The following is an 18,053-nucleotide window of genomic DNA, read 5'->3' on the forward strand; positions in this document are numbered from 1 at the left end:
CTTCAACTCTGCCTGAACATCCCAAGAAACGCCACAAAATATTTTTTTTATTCTTTGACAGTGCATGTGAGTACATAAGCTATATACTCGCTCATACTCTTGAATTCATAGCCCTATTTTCAGTAAGCATGCTGGAAGCATCAGTCAGCTGCAGCCCAGACGTTGATGTTGCTGGTAAAGTAGCTAATTTACCTTCTGCTCTTGCAGAGGAAATGACGCTGTAACGTATCCTGTGAAAGACTCCAATTATTATTAGCCTCTGGAAGCCGCCAGCAAATGTCAGCCTCATTTCTCCTACTAAGTCTTCTGAAGGTGAACCCAAAGTCATTCCTTTTCTTTCGTGCTTCTTTCTATTCGAAGCCTGGTGTCCTCTTCATTGTCGGCGGTTCATTCGAGCAGGAAACTGAGCTGAAGGTTTAGATGTGAAAGGCTTTGCATTATTTATGTGTGGTATTTAGACTCTGACAGAGGAGGAGGGCCGGGGCAGAGACAGGTAGTTGAGATGGGAGGTTGGAGGAGGAGAAGGGTGTGTATTGTTGTCAAAAGCAGCACGGGAAGCCTTTAGGTGAGAGCCATGTTAATTAAATGTTCTCATGGTGCCAGCTACAAAGCTTAGGCACCGTGTCTGATGTTGACGTTTATTTTTACATGGTAGCCCAACACACTGGAGCCCTGGTTTGTTCTATTGGGTAATTATCAGTTTAAAGAGTTTGTTTCAGACGTCTGCACCAAGACAGGACACAACAAATTGCAGCATTTTGGTGAAAAGAGTTTGAAATCTTGTTTTGTTTTTTTTTAAGTTTGTATTATTAGGATTAGGGATTGGTATCAAAGTAGCAGTGACAAACCTATATCCAGATGTATTAGGTCACATTTGATTTAAATGGACAGCCTCTAAGTGACATCAATAACAAAACACCCAGTGCAAATTACAAGTAATGCAATCCTTTTCCTACTACAGCAGACCAGTGCACCTATTTATATCGCACCCATTATGTGGATGTATTGTGCAACTTGAGTACACTTGTGTGTCACTGGCAGTGTTTTTCTGCCGTATGCGTTGCCAAGCGTCCACTCTTTTCAAATTTATCTGCCAGTTAACTTTACCAGAAGAAGTTGGCAGACTGAGATGTTGAAGTGCCTCTTCCCCTGCTCAGAAGGAGAGACACTCATCAGTACACGCACACACACACACACACACACACACCACACACACACACACACACACACACACACACACACACACACACACACACACACACACACACACACACACACACACACACACACACACACACACACACACACACACACACACACACACACACACACACACACACACACACACACACACACACACACACACACACACACACACACACACACACACACACAGAGGAGTCCAATGTGTCGAGTATTTATAGCCTGTGCAGCCACATGTGTCTTATAGACAGCTGGTAGCTTGAGAGTGAAAAGCTGTATTTCTCTTCTTTCTGCTCAGTCTTCTTCAGATTTGCAGATCTGTGATTATGTTTGAGCTCAATTTATGGATCGCTAGAATTCTTAGCTCGTTTCTGAGTACAAAGGCAAAATGGAGCCAATGTTACCTGCAAGCTGATATACCTCTACAGTCAGTTTTAACAAATCTAAAATGACCTGATTAAAATGTACAGTAATTTGTCTTCTTCTATAATATGTTGCATAATAACTCTTTTTTACATGGTATTGAGTTTACAGTTGAACAAAGAAGAGTTTGCTTACACACAACAGATGCACTGTTTACCCCTTTGTGTCTGCAGTCAGCAGCTGTAGAGGAGTTTTTTTTGATGATCAGTCAGCACAAAGGAGAGCTGTGGGGGGTGGAAACAACTCCAGTGTAGTATTTAACAGACTCGGCATGTCTTCTTCACCATTACCTGAGTCAGGACTCGCGAGGCAGTTGTTATGACTCCGTCTGCAGCCAAATACACATTTTCCTGCAATAAACTGCGATTGTCCAGATTATTGAGAGTTGCCTCCAGTCAGCAGCAGATGGAAGATGGTGGAGTGTCGAAATGCCACATATAATGAGATACTGATAATGCATGATCTCGGGTGAGGCCCCGGACGACGTGAATGTTTGGTAGCTAAACGCAATGTATGAATAAACCTTTGCTCAGTACTGTAGCTGTATGTTTTTCCCTTCCTATTTTGATCGAATCACTTAAAACCTAAATGCCCAAAAATTGTTGGAGCAGCGAGTCAGCATGTGGCAGGTATCATCAAGGTTTTTAAAGACATCTTTTTCAAATTAATACAGGAAAATTGAAACAACCTATAAGTACAAACTATGGAAACTATAGGTATCGGCAACCTCCTCCACCTTTACCTCCACATGCTCCATGTTGAAATGCAGGTACTGGCACACTGGATCAACAGTGTTATCTTAATAATCTACACACTAGAACACATTTGCCCTTTGGTTCATGCACCAAACAGCTTTGTTATACTGATGAAAAGCTGATTTCTACAGTCTCTATGTGGGGTTTGGTATGACCGCTGTATGTTTATGGAACTGATGCTGATTTCTATTGAGACGGTAATCAATTTGTAATCAAAATCAGGACGTATTGCTTATTGTTTCTTCTTCATTTTACTTGGGTTTCATCTTTGAATACCAAATGAGCTGATGAAGATCTCCCCATATGTTATCTGGCTTTTGGAGTCGGTTCTATATTTTAGATACAAAGCATCTAAAAATCAACCTGAAAGAATAATAGAGTGAAGTTTGTCACCAGATTTAACATTGTATTAAAACATTTGCTCAGAAATCGAAACTGTTAGTTTAAAGTTTGACAAGTTGCAGGACTTTTGTAGTTTTCTTTTACATTAACACTCCCTACTTTTCTTTGTATATGTATATGTCAGTATTGATAATGTTGTTGATAATCTTTGGTGTAGAATGTGAAAAATATGTTGCATATGTATGAATAATGTATAATAATCATATACAAATAATTATTACATTCATTAAACATGTATCTATGCACCCAATGCATCTTTTTTTTTCCTTGCTGATTTGTTTTAATTGTCCAAATGTATGTTAAAGTACTGTAATTAAAACAGATAATGGAACCTAGTCCACTGTTTTAATGGCACTTCTTTTTTATAGTGAGCTATTTAAAAGCACCTTTAGAAGCCAAACAAATTATGCATCTTATATTTTCATTGTTAAAGATCATAACCTCATCGCTAGCAGGCACAAGGTGAGCCATGAGGTCCGCCGCTTTCTTTATTAGTCTTATTTACATGATGAAACAGAGACTCCAACCACAATTAGCCCCACTTCACTCTGAGCACTTATCCTCTTCATGTGAAAGGGGTCATTCCTGTTCAAATAAAATGAAATGGAATTTTCACAAATGTGTTCATGCATTACCTTGGGCACATTTTTTTTCTTTCCCTGTTTAAAGAAATACTGAATTTGATAGTGTGAGAAAAATAAAGAATCCCTTTTTTCGGTGCTGTATTTTAAAGGATTGCCTTTACTTGGCTGATACTGCGTTTCAAAAAGCCACACTTATCTTCACATCTACGAGAAGATTCTCCTTGCGAGACAAACATACGAACTACTATATGAGTTCTCGGGTGGATATGTCTGCAAAATGCATTTATTCACATCTACGGTGAAAATGAGAACTACCATAGTGTCTGTTTTTGTAATAATGTATACTAAGTGCAGGAAAGACATTGTTTGCTTTCTAAGTGCATCATTTCTAAGCTCAGGGTTTGACCAGAGCCTCCCCTTTCAATGTCATCAAATAAACCTCATTATTGTTTTCTAAGTGGATTACCCTGCTTTTCTGCTGTAGATTTCTCGTATAATACAGTAATACACCGAGCGGAAGCTGCTCTCTTGTGCTCCAGCTGCAGTCAGACCCCCCCCGTTCCATCAAAGCCATTACCCATAGGAGAGGTTAGGTACAAAAGGAGAGGAAATTATCAGGTGGTGGTGGGGTTTTGTCAGGGATGCCATATAGTACAGAGGCAATTTGTTGCAGTGGACAATGATAGAGTGGAGAGAAACACTACTCCGGAGTAGTTGACTGTGTGCAAAGAGCAGGGGGGGGGGGGCTCTCTGGAGGACAAGTGTTGCTTGGCGGTGGCAGAAAATAATAGGCTGGAGTTCCGTCACAAGTATTACAGTTGTCAGAACCTCCCTCCCCCCCACATCAAATTTTGTAATTGCCAAGTTGTGACTTTTTAGAGAGAAGAGCAACAAGTGTTCTTAAACATGTTTTTCTATGATGCTGGCTTAAAACCAGTGACAAAAGCAGGCCATCAAGCTCTTTGGAGATGAAGGACATGAAGATTCAGTCCCAGATGTGTAGTTCCAGCTCTTTGACTGCTGATCCCAGGTTGTTGGTGTGAGTTTTTGTGGAGTTCTGCGGGGTTTATTGTAGGGCTTCCTGCTGTTTTGAGAAAACATACTTCCACTGAAAAAGCCTATGGACACCTTGGTAAATAGTTTTTGTTTTATTATAACTCCATATCACTTTGAGGACTATAAATGATTCTAAATATAAGGCTAATCCAAATATGGTTTCAAAGTTATAAACTTTGCTCCGCTGAGCAGTGCTCCAACCAAAAAAGTGTTTTGCCAGTTTATGCACAGCTTCATTTATTCATCACTATTGAGTTCAGTTTTTACAGTTATTGCTTAAAACAATCCAGATTTTGTCAGTATGATAACCCTTCAACTCATCATATTCATATTCTGTGTGACATGTAAACTGAAACAGCTTGTGTGCCGCTGAGCATCATTTCAATAGCAAAATTGATAATCTAAAAATGTCTGACTTCAGCCACTATGTCTCATTTTCTATGTCTAGCCTGAGGACACCTGAGGTTGATTAACTGTTTCCAACTCTTTACACTCTGTTTCTAGTTTGTGAAGTTTGCCAACATTGAGGAGGACACGCCATCCTACCATCGCCGCTACGACTTCTTCGTTTCTCAGTTCAGCGCCATGTGCCACTCCACTCATGAAGATCCTGAAACCAGAACAAGGTGCTGTATGAAATCAGAAGCTTATCTCAAACCAAAAACCACAGAAAATATACAGATCTGTGTATTTTGTTTATTTTGCCAAGTTGAATATTGTTCAATTCAAATTTTAAGACTGTTTTCTCACAACTTAATTTGACAGTATATGTTTCTGTTCCTGCATTGTCATGTTTTGGTTTTCTTTTAATGATTGTCTCAGTGTAGAGTTTTTGTGGAGTTCTGCAGGGTTTATTGTAGGGCTTCCTGTTGTTTTGAGCAAACATAATTCCACTGAAAAAGGCTATGGACACCTTGGTAAATAGTTTTTGTTGTATTATAACTCCATATCACTTTGAGAATTCTAAATGATTGTAAATATAAGGCGAATCCAAAGATGGTTTCAAAGTTATAAACTTTGCTCCACTGAGCAGTGCTGAGTTCATATCGAAGTGAAAATGTATTTTATCTAATTTTGTCCTTATTGTCAGATTTATATTTTATTATTCCATGGAGACCAATAATCTCAACGACATGACTGCAGACAACCATGCAGTGACTTTGATATAATGTTGATAATGTATTTATAGGTTGCTATACGATGGCTTTGAATGGTAACTATAGGGGATTTCCAGAGAACGAGGTGCATCTACCTGGGGCAGCGCCAACATTCAGGCTTTCATTATTCTATCAGTGTTAACAACCACTTCACCCACTATAATGACAGCATAGTGAAACTCTCCCACAATCATTATTCCTTAATGAATTAATCTGAAATTTGCTTTGTATTGAAGCAAATATTACATTTTGGTCTATACTTTGCTTAAATATGTTATATTATTACTGAGGCTGTGCAAAATTCCAATAATAGAAGTCACTGGATATTGATGGTGGATCTTATTCCAGCTGAGGCTGTTGGGTTAAAATAAATCAATTTTCAATCCAACCTGAGGAAACCAGAAGTTTAATTTGTTAAACTTGAATTAAAACGTTTTATCTTAAATGTTTCAGAGTCATACACTTTGTATTTATATAATGCAGTTAAGAGAAGCGAAAACATGAACGATAAGAAATTACAGAAGTTGCAACACATAACAAAGGTAAAATATACATGTTAAACTTTGTGTCCTCAGTTAATTTTAGAGGATTCTTTTCACGTGTGTGACTTTACTTCATTTATTATAAAAGGAACTACATTCTCCTCCCTTTGACAAAGTCCTGTGTATATCCACCCATCTACATTATTTGCCCTCCAACATGACATTTCTGGCTCCCATTATATTAGATTCCTGGCTACACTACATCACATTTATTTTTCCATCATTTCATTACAGTACTATGACAAATAAATATTGTCACACACATTTAAGTTTGTTTTTGGTTTTGGTATTTTTGCATCATTAACCTAAACTGTTAAATGTCTGCCAGCTTCTTGCTTAGTAGTTGAACACCGTTTGAAGATATTCATATGAAATTAGTTAACCGGTGAAAAATTTACTCTGCAGACATTTGTAGTTTTTGTAGTTTTGTATTAGATGAAAGCAAGATGAGAGCTGGAACCAAGCACAGAGTGAAGGTGATGATCTGGGAATCAGCGAGGCCCAGCGGTCTTTAGGGAAGGGAAAGAATTTATCAAAGCAGCAGGCCCACATGACTTGAAGCTGAGGAGAATAATAAGCAGGTCAGTGCATGAAAAACAAAAGATATTTCCTTTAGGATGTTGGCTTGACTTGACGAGAGAAAAATGACCTGCAGGTGACGATGTGATGAGAAGTTACCCGTTTTCATTTAGTGGGCAAAAAAAGCATGCTGTCATCTTTAAATATGTTTGCCGAGACTAAAATCAGCAGTGAAGAGAATACCAGGACAGCCAGCTCGCAAGCATATTATTTTATTGTTTCTAAGATAGCTGAACTTCATCTCTTTGCTTACGAGCTGTATAATCATGAAGGTAAAAAATAGCATGTGTTAGTTGGCAGTGAAGCGATGGCACATCACCGGGATTTCTTTCACCTCTTGAGTCTGATTCCGAGCAGTAAACTATTAAGTGTTTCATTATGTGTGAAATTAATTTCCCTCCTCCATTGTTCCTACAGGTATTCTCAACAATGTCAGTGTAGCAGCAGCTAAGACCTTTTTGGGTGCCAATGGGGATACATTGTTATGAACAGATTTGCTCACAAAATCTGTGCATAAAAGTGTGTTGTGTGTATGTGGTAATGTTAGATTGGGGAGGGCAGTTGCACTGAGAGCCGGGGGAAGCTGAGCTTATTTTCGAGCTGGCTTAATATCTCATTGTCACGCTGCAAACACTGTGACTTCTCACTCTGCTTTATTTTTTCTTCTTCATATATTCCATTATTTCATTTTGCAGTGTCTGGCTATACGTGGAGAGGAATTCCCAAATAGAATTTCTCTAGCTGTGATTGGATGAGGTGTAGGGTGGCGTGCTCTTTTCTATATATTTTTTTTTCTCATACAGCTGCGGGAGATGCAAACAGACCAGTTTGCTTTTGCGGAGCTGGATTGATCCAATAAGTCGGAATGAATTACAATCTGTCATGGCTTTTCTATTGTAGCGATCAGAAGATGTTTGGTTGTGTATTTTAGCCTGTGTGGGCTGAGGCTAATGAGAAATGGGGAACACATGAGACGCGTATGTATTATTATTCTGTCACTTGTTGGTCAAATGTCTATATTTCTTGGCGCTATAATAGAAAAAGTTGTGAGCAGGTCATCAGCGCACTACCAGGCTTTAACTGTGCAAAAGCAAAGATGTATAGCAATCACAGTCTATATAACAAACTCGAGGGAGGACATGCAAATGCCACACAGAAATCCCGCAATCTCAAACTACATCACAGTGCAGCTTTACTTCAAACCAGTTCATTCTTAAACAGAATAAAACAGTGAATTATGAACACTGCATCACATCAAGAAATAACAAGAAAAAAAACATTCATTGTTCCTGAGAATAAATGTTCCAGACCACTTGACTGATTGATTGATGCAATTATTCATGCTGTGAGGACTTGGAAAAGGTTGACCTTCTTTTAAATGAATGCTACTTTTTTCCCCCAATGCACAATATTTGCATTCTGAGTACAAATAAAACACTGTATTTGCCAAAAAAAGAAAAAAGGGGAACGTTTTTTGGCAGTTGCTTGTCTGTGATTCTGCCTGGGGAAGCAAGGCCACTGTTAATGGGTTTGATTTGGTGTTGGGAGCGACTGGGCTGTGTGAAAAAATGGTACAGTCGGGACCCACTTGTACATGTACTGCAGTCTCTATTGGATTTGGGGAATATAATCGATAAAATGAGAAAAAAAAAAAAAGATCTGAAGAAAGCATTAATGATGGATGGATGGATGGCATTCTCTCGAGTGCAGAGACAGAAGTCAACTTTCATATTCAATTAAGACACAACCAGTCATGTCATATCTAGGAATTTTATCTTCATCCATGCAGTTTTAATAACCAAAGCAAAACTGAATCTCCACTTGTTATGAGTCACTGTTTCATCATTCAAGTCAGTTTTTGGCATGTATAAAACAAATGGGCTAAACCTGTGGCTTTATTAAAGCATTAGTCCAGTACTCATAGGTTTTATGCAGGTGTGGGGGGGGGGGGGGCACATCTGAATTATCTATCAATGTCCATCATTACACAGCCAGATTTTGAACCTAAAGAAGATGAAGATCCCTGTCGTTATATCATGGCCCCATTATATCTTGACCTCAGCATCCGACTGTGTGGAAAATGGCATCCACAGACGATTTGGGAAGCTTGAGTCAACATTTCCTGCTGATGGCCTTCAGAATCTTTGCGAAGGAATTTAGAGAAATTGATTACTTTAAGACAATTGTAGGCAAACAAAATTGTGTACCTTTTTCCACACATTCCAAGAGTTTTCACAACTTTCTAAATCGTTTTCCGACTGGCAGCCATTGTCTTACCAGTATGAAGATGTATTGCAAACATTTACTGCCATTGTGATGCCAAGTCTGCCAGTTGTATGTGCGTCTGTGTCTTTATGTTGTCCATCCCTCATTGTGTTTAACCCTGTGTATATTCCAGGATCCGTGTGGCTGGGATTAAGGGTCTTCAAGGTGTTGTGAGGAAGACGGTAAATGACGAGCTGCAGGCCATCATCTGGGAGCCTCAGCACATGGACAAACTGATCCCGTCCATGTTGTTCAACATGCAGGACAGCGAAGACATGGACAGGTAGTGCATATAGTCGCACAATATAATTACACACATGCAAATAACGTTCACACACCAAAACCACCACAGACACGCAGAATTCAGATTTTAAGTTGAACACTGGAGCACCAGTGGTTGTTTGGGAACAGAGAACTATTCCAGTTTGAAGGTGACCTTAATGATTAATTATTCAAGTAACTGCATGTGTGTCTCTCTGGGCAATCGATTGACGTGAACAATGCCTTTCTTGTAATGATAAACTTTCTCTTCCTCCAGGGAAATGATTGTCATTGTTCATTGCAATCAGACAGGCTCTATAGACCGATATGGATATGATTATTGTTTGAAAGACCAAAAGGTTTTATGTCCTGATGAGTTTTACCATTCAACTTAACAGCGATATTTTAGCAATATGTTAGGTTATTTGCTTTTAATTATTGGACTGGAGGCACAAAGTAAACAGCCCCTTTTGTGTTCATCATAGTATGCATATTAAACAGTTGCAATGAATAAATTGCATGTATTTTGGGAAAACTTCTTAAAAAGTCCAATTTATTTTGATTGTAATTCCAGAAATCAAACCTTCTATATAGTCACAGGCCCCGTTTACATGATAGGAAAGCTTTCGTTGTCTTCTTGTTGCCGACAACAGTCCTTAGAGTCACTGAAAATGGAAAACTTTTGAAAAATTGTCTGAAGTCTGTTTTTAGTCAACTTTACAGTGCAATGGCATTCGGAAGCAATTCAACTCAGGCTTTAAATGGCTTCAAAAACATTTTTGGACTGTGGAAGTAGCCAGAAGACCTGAGGGAATGTCATGCATAAACCACAAAAAACGTGGAAACTCCAAATAAGAATGCTCCCCAAGCCTGGACTGAAACCGAGGATGTTCTTCCCATGAAGTGTGAGGGCTAACCACTTCTCTGTTGTGCAGCTGTTTCTAATGCAATAGAAGAAGAAAAAGTCTATATAGTAGTAATGCTAAACTAGATTACAGCGACATCACATATTGACGTACGTTTGTTTGGCTAAAGGTTATTCAGAAGATCAGGGCTTGGCATCAAAGTTTAAGCATCAGCCAAACGTAGAAACATCATCTATTGGTGGACAAAAAAAAGGATCAACCTTTATAGAAGCTGGATTTATGGCTCTTATAGAGAACAAATCTCTTATCATTCCTGTGTTTCCATCTTTTCACTGAACATGTGTGTACATTGTGGGATAAACCACCTCCTGGCCTATCTGCTACCAGGCATCGGATCCTTCTGGTGTTTGTTTGCTTTGTGATCCCCACAAGGAATTTAAGCCTCTAGATCCTGTCTGCAGCTCTTTGTCACCCCGTCTTGTAAACCTGCTGGTGTCGGTATACAGCCATGTCCAATCATACACACCGTGGAAGGTCGCTGCCGCCATTTCTGGAATAGAGTATTTTTACTAAAGCAGTAGTCGGATATATTGTTTGAGTTTGGTTTCAGAAAAAGTTAGCCCTGGGCCAGAACACATTCAGAGAATAAGGTATCTGTAAGGTTCATATTACTTTTGCTCCCCTCTTGCAGTTCAATTGCACACAAGCAACACAAATAATGGATGGGGAGTTGTCAGTGGCTTACAGTAACTTGTGTTAATGCTGGGTGAGATTTAGGTCAGAGGTCACTATCCTTAGGCTTGAGTGCTGCACTTGGCAATCGGGACCCTAATCACTGGCTCGCCGACAAAGACCCTCTTCGTCTGCGTATTGTTTGAAATCAGTCGTCATCCCAGCCAAAATGACATCCAGACGCGCATACTTCTTCACATCCGTGTTTACTTGGCTGTGTAATGGACTTTATTTGTGAATGATTATTTTTGCAGGGATATTCCACCACAGCCATTTGTCACAAACTGTGTGAAAATAGATTCAGTGAGTTATGATTTCTTTAATAGCATAAGGAATTCCTTCCTCAATAGAAGTCAGTGCACTGGAGGCAGTGAGGCATCTACTCATGTACTGAACATCTGGTGCAGATTGAAAATGAGGTCCGCGTTTCCATGTTTTTATTAAAATACATTTTTCAATAATTTTATTATTCATTTATTAATCCTTTCTTTTTTATTTTGCATTGTACTGTAGTACTGTGTATCTTGTTTTAGCCTGCTCGTCTGTAAAAACTCATTTTAGAGAATCTCATTTCCACTCCATGTCAAAACGGCTGCCAATGTTGGTTTCAAAACAACAACAAAAAAATACCTCATTACTCGTGTTGCTTTACTTTCTGATCTATTTTCTTTTCTATCTATTTTCTGAACATATTTGATTTCTTTATAAAGCCTCGGATATACGTTATCCCAAGACATGGTCCGTTTGTTTTGTTTGACCTTTATTTCCTCACGGTTGACTTCCTGATGTAGGTGAAGTCGGGGGTCTAAAATAAATCTCGGTGTGGGATTCATTGCAAATCGCTTTGAATCTGACGTTTGGCTGAAGGAAGGTAAACAATTGCTAGGACCTTAGCCTCAGAGTTCCTGCAGCTCTTCATCGCCTCCTCACACCGATGACCTTATTATATTTGCTCACTCTTCAAATCCAGGTGTGAGGTGCGGAGAAACAGGTGATCCAGGTTATGTGTGGGAATTTAATTTTGAGAGTATTCAGAACATAATAATAATTGGATTTAACAAGTACTATTCAAAGTGATTTTTCTAAATGTGTTGGATGAGCTCCTCCAGCTCATCCTTCACATTTTGGCTTGTCCACATGTGAATGCTTTTGTCTCATAACATGTCCGGTACGACCCCTGTTAAGTCAACTTTTCTAATTGGCAATAACCGTTGACGTTTGTGTGTGTAGAATCACACAAAATCAACTCAAAACTGGTCATTATAAGGATAAAGGAGCGGTAGGTGGAAGCTTTCTGACTTTTCCTTAACAAATAGACAAATAACAAGTACACATAGAGTAATGTGCAACATCCAGGTAGTAGCAAACCAGTTTTACATGTAATTGAAATTAATAGTGATTTAGGAGTTCTTGAATGTTTGGAACACAGAAGAAAGACTGCATATTTCAACAGAACATTATGTTTCTATGTTTGTATTCCTTGTAGTTTATCAAACATCCAAAACTGCTTAACAAAATCAGTAATATGTATTATACATTTTAGGCTATGTTTCATTTAAATTTGTGTTAAAAATACAAAACCAAGTAATACAAAACCAGTCAGGCTGATAAAAAATAATGACAAATGTATGACTGCCCCAAAAGGGCTAACAAATTGCATAATCTTTTCTTTAGCTGGTGTTTACTAGTGTTTATCTACTGGTTAATTCTCTTTTCTTTTAATGTCCTCTCTTCCCTCTTCTTCACTCTTTCCATGATTCTTTGCTCACCTCTTCTTTCCACCGACATGTCTTCCGACCTGTAGTCCTCTTTATCACTTTTCTCAAGAAAGCCTCGCTTTTCTGCTGCTGCTTTGCTCGTCTTCATCTCATTTGTGTGGTTTCCATGTCAACAAAAAGCTATTTTTGGACCACTTTTTTTTTTTTCTTCCTTATTTGTGGTTTCTCTTTGCATCCTGTCTGTTTTTGTCCCTCGACTACAAATACCAACAACTCCCAACCACCTCATGTAGACAAACCGGAGGGTGACGACACAGAGGTGACCGAGGACAGATGTCTTCGGTCTCGCTTCATCTGAATGGGGATGAATAAAATTCATTGCTCCAGCAGAAATGGTTATTTATTTATTAAAAGTCGAGAGATGATATGTCGGCATTGACAGCAGACAAAATGAAGAAAATTAAGTTGCTTTCAAATGGCAAAGATGTGACATGACGCGAGTCATTATTAATTATTGCACTTTAGGACAGGAGTGTCTAACATAAGGCCCGTGGGTCACAAGAGGCTCAAATCAAGCCCGTCAAACTAGGAAGCAAACATTTCAGAGAAAACATAGTGTTGTCAACTATTTTTAAGAAATCAGTTTAAAAGAATATGAGACCCGAGCGAAGATGTCTGCATGGAAGCTACAGTTACTACCTTGTTGCTCCAAGTCGTGTTTTCAGGCTGAGTTTTAAAAACATGCATTATGCTGCATGTATAGGAGCATTTTTGAGAACCGTATTTTGCATCATTAAAATCGGCTTTATGTTGGGATTATGGTAGTTTTTGATAGTAATTGTTTGGGTTTTGCAAAAATATAGACATTTACATCACTTATCCTCTGTGCCACTTCAAATTTAAAGGTGATATTTTACCCGTCCGATCCACTCAACATGAAATTGGGCTGTTTGCTGCTTTTGAACTAGAATGTGTTTGACACGGCTGCATACGAAGGTTTGGTGGAGGTCAAGTTAGAAACTCAGTGGTGATGGTGTTAAAAAGTGGTCAGGATATATTTTGTTTACAGTTTCTGTGCGGCAATAGTATTCAGACATTGTTTTTAGTTTACCTTCAGACATTATGACATGTGGCTGTAATATTCAAACTTTGCTTCATCTCACTGTGTTGCATCTTCAACCTTTTTTAACACAGAGATTCCACAACGTAACTGCAAGGATTTCCTATCTCGTCATTGTGTTTTTACAATGAACCAAGCTATGATTTCATGCTTTAGTAAACATGCAGTGGCTTTACGCTACATTTGGGTGAAAGATTTCCGTGTGTGTGTTTCTCTCCCTCTGTGCCCGCTCACTCACCTCTGCTGAGCCTCTCTAAGTGCGACGTGTGCGCCGAGGCGCAACAGAGGTGAAACAAACTGAGCCCTCGTTTCACCTCTGCGCCGCTCACAGACACAGGTGGAAGACACAACGATTAATGACACGAGGTCTTACAGGCATGGCTAAATCTGTAACCTGAGAGTTGCACTGTAGCAACTCGGTGAAGGTCCATCAAGGACGAGTGGACCTGTTGGACTAAATCTGTTATTCTTCGACTGAACTTTTCACATTGTAGCATTTTGCACCGTGGAGCTCTCGTTGATTGAAATGTGTGCCATTATAAATCCAACATGTCACCTTGAGAACAGCTTTCACAGACGGAAGGACATCAAAAATAATTTACCTTTTGATATGATGCCAGCATCACCTTCAAGCGTCTCTTTGATTTGAATTGAGGTTTTAGGTTCAACCTGATATGCATGTGTGAGCACGGCAAGGTTAACTATGCAGACGTCCTCCAGCCAAAACACACTTCAGTAGAGCACAACTCAAACTGATATTCAGAGAAAGGATGCATAATGAAGTACTTACTCTTTTGAGAATGTCAATAGAATGAGCTATTTGGTCAAAAACCTGATCTTGGTGTACATTCCTGTAACTCTCAATGTGTGTTGTAGTTTCCATTAAAAAGTTGTCAAGAACATGATTGCAGGTAAATATGGAAGCATTTTAATGTCGACCTTCAGGACAAATGTTGACTGTGTTGATGTGTGACTGACACATTCTACAACTTGGGCATTAGTCACAAAACTTTTTGGAAATATCCTAAAATTGGAGAAAGCTTTTCAAGTATTATATGACAGGGTCTATTGTTCAGTTGATAAAGTCGCGTTGGATGTGCCTGTCAGAAAAACACAGAAGTTGCTGCTAATGGTGTATGAATAACTAGCACGGTGTGTGAAAGAGTAAATGTGACTGATTATTACAATCATGTTGAGATTACTAAATTCTCTACATGATATACTGACACAAAAGTCTATTCTAGTACAAATTTTACAGACTTTTTTTTTTTATCGTTTCTGAAAAGTTTCAATGCAGATTTGAAAAATGCTAAATTGTAGTAGAAATTTTAAAGGTTGGCATGGTTTATTGTTTACTTTATGCCATGGGTTTACTGGTGACTGATCTCTAACGAAACATGTGAAATGAATAATATTTTTATTGAAAGGACTTGACAGTTCCTCATTGGATCAGTTTGAAATTATTCACAACATAAGAACTAGAAAGCAACCAATCTTCTTCAACACCGCTGAGAAATGACAGGCCTGGTTCTACCATTCTGGCAAATGAAGTCTGATACATGGATCTGAAGGACCAGGATGTCGTCTCTCCCTAGATGTAAATGTAGAGACATTTTCACGATGACCCACTGCAGCTTGAAAGCATCATGTTCGCCTCACGTCGGTTTCGAATCGGACCATTTGATTTCCCTCGTCTCCACTTCCTAGCAGCCCAATCACCACATTCTATCTTCCATAATTTAAATGGAAATGCAGTCTTACCTTAATCCACGTATAATTACACCGCATACATTTCTTCATCACCTCTGGGACCATTTCTTGGTTAATGGTGACTTTCCAGCTGTTTCTAATAGTTCTCTTGTAACTTAATGAGCAGGTCCTCAAGTCAGATCAGTGGCTGGAGGAAAGCTCTTTGAAGGATGTTTCCCATTAAATAAAAAGGACACCCTTTTGAATGTTAAACTCCCGCTATTAAAATGCATCCATAACTCTGTCTGCCATAATTTTCACAAGTGGCCGTTTGTGGTTGATTGTCTGCGATAAGGTTGCAGGGCTGCTGATCGACAGCCAATATTTGGTGTGTTTAAAGACCATGTTGCAACCAGAAGCCAAGGAAGACATTGATTTAGAGACGGTCAGAAAGATTGATGAACAGAATGATTCCCCAACATTTTTGCAGAGTTTATTGAGGAGTATTATCATTCCAGCTAAAACACCGAGGCGAGTGAATAAAGGGGAAGTATGTTGAAATGCGCCACCACGGAGTCATCACAGTAAACTGCATGGCAGTGATGAGGACAGTCATCTGTAATCAGTCACATTGTCATGTTGCTTTGTGTACACGTCTGCAATCACACAGGAGCTCTGTGAAGAAGCACTGTGGTATTTAATGTCACAGATGATGCTTTCTTCACAACCTGGGATGTCTTCCCCTTCGATCAGCGCTTTTCTTTAAAAGGGCAATTTATTGTGCAAAAGATTTTTTAGTTGTATATAATATTTTCTGTTTATTTCCAAGAGGGGAAGTCCTCCAAGACACCTTGTCGTACTGTGCGTGTTTATTTTTTACACAATTCATTTACTTGAATTTAGCAGTGGCTGTTGGACACACCACTTCTGTCATTAACTGCGTTTCCTGCCAGCCCTGGGTGCCGGGGTTGTGGGCTATCAGAGGTTAGGAAAATTAATCTTGATGACGCTGCAATAGTTTTATGCCCTTTCAAAGGATGACCTCTCTCATTCTTGTCAAATAGAGTTGGGGTTTGTCCATTTAAAAACTGATTCGACATGGAGGTAATAACAAATCATGTCCACGTGGAGAAATAACAAACATAGTTCACGCACACACACACACTGTCTTGGGGTACCATTGTCACTTGGTCAGTTGTCCAGTGGTTGAGTGTTACGTGTTTTCAAAAGGCGACTCGGTGAACCTGGTGGGAAGCGGTAGTCAAGGGCGTTGGACTCCGTTAATTGCTTCTTGGGGGAGGCAGACGTGGGCAGCGTGCAGAAACCAGAGAGGCATGAAGAAAGATTTCTCCTGTTTCACGATTAATGGGCTGCAGCACACACACACACACACACACACACACACACACACACACACACACACACACACACACACACACACACACACACACACACACACACACACACACACACACACACACTGTATTCTGTCTCAAGGCATCCACCTTGAAAATGAAATTGACCTCTCTCTTTATTTAAACCTCATTTCCCTCATCTCTGCCGTCATAGACGGCAGAGATTTTTAACTTATTTTTACAATCCACACAATGTTCATGTGGATCAACATGTGTGTACATCATTACTTGACACTTCAAACCAATAACACTTTGTCACGTTTGACGCTGTGAATAAAAATCATGTTCAATGCCTCTGTGATGATATTTGTTGCTGGTATTTTTAACTGTTAAAACCCACGAAGACCACATTAAATTGTACAATGTATTAAATTGTACTATGAAACTAAATGACTAATATCAAATATTTAGTTATCGTCCCATCTGCTATTTGGTGAAATACATTTGTTGAGAAGTGAACATTTTATTCTCAATGTTTATTTTTCAGAATCAGTGAATGGCGGATTTTAGGATCTCCACAGGTTTAAAAATAGAATAATTGTGTTGTTTTGATTGTTGTTTAAGAGCATCTCAAAAATCACAACTAAACTTGGAGTCCAAGTTCTGCAGTGGTCAGTATTGATCAAACGACTACAATGTGATCCAAAGGATAAACACGTAATCAAAATTGTGTCTTTATAAACCTCCAACTGAATTTCTTTTGATTTTAAATGTGAACCTCTATTTCCACATTTGCTGTTACTGTCTACAGCAGACATGAGCTTTTTGTTTTTTTTATGGACTTTATGTAAAGAAAATAAAGCTCCCTCACAAACTAACAGTAGCCTTGAATGTCGAATTAACATTTACATTTTAAAAACAGGGTTTTTTTTGGAGGGGTAGATCTCTAGCAGTGCTTGTCATCGGTGACTCAGTCAATATATCATTAGATGATTAGTCATGATGAAAACAATTTAGTTTTTTACAAAGTTAGTTTTACTCCATCAAACACCAACCCACCTACCATTCCAGCAGTGATTATTATTATTATTTTCTTTCATTTCTTTGCTTCTTAACAAGCAATAAGCATTTAATTTCCCCTTCACTTCCTGTGTGGGACGACAATAATTGCATTGTTTTCATTCTGGGACCTGACGGCCTACAGTCCATCTGTGGCCCGGGCTTAGTGCTGAGAATGTGATTTACTATTGCAGTATTTTATCAATATCACACATAATAGGAGGCCGGCTTGATCTCCTGCCAGGACTGTGGATTCCTGGCAGCTCAGCAGGGAATGACAAACTTGT

The 18,053-nt window shown here is 39.0% G+C and overlaps 1 protein-coding gene across 1 annotated transcript in view; it reads left to right on the forward strand.

The window, feature by feature from the left end:
* efr3a (EFR3 homolog A) overlaps nt 1-18,053 on the forward strand; it is a 93,597-nt gene that overhangs the window by 40,342 nt on the left and 35,202 nt on the right. The window contains exons 5-7 of the mRNA XM_080503023.1: nt 4,305-4,404; nt 4,928-5,049; nt 9,100-9,249. Coding sequence (XP_080359149.1) covers nt 4,305-4,404; nt 4,928-5,049; nt 9,100-9,249 — 372 coding nt within the window. The remainder of the gene's footprint in view (nt 1-4,304; nt 4,405-4,927; nt 5,050-9,099; nt 9,250-18,053) is intronic.

The sequence above is a fragment of the Blennius ocellaris genome (assembly GCF_963422515.1).
Source record: "Blennius ocellaris genome assembly, chromosome: 10".
Lineage (NCBI taxonomy): Eukaryota > Metazoa > Chordata > Actinopteri > Blenniiformes > Blenniidae > Blennius > Blennius ocellaris.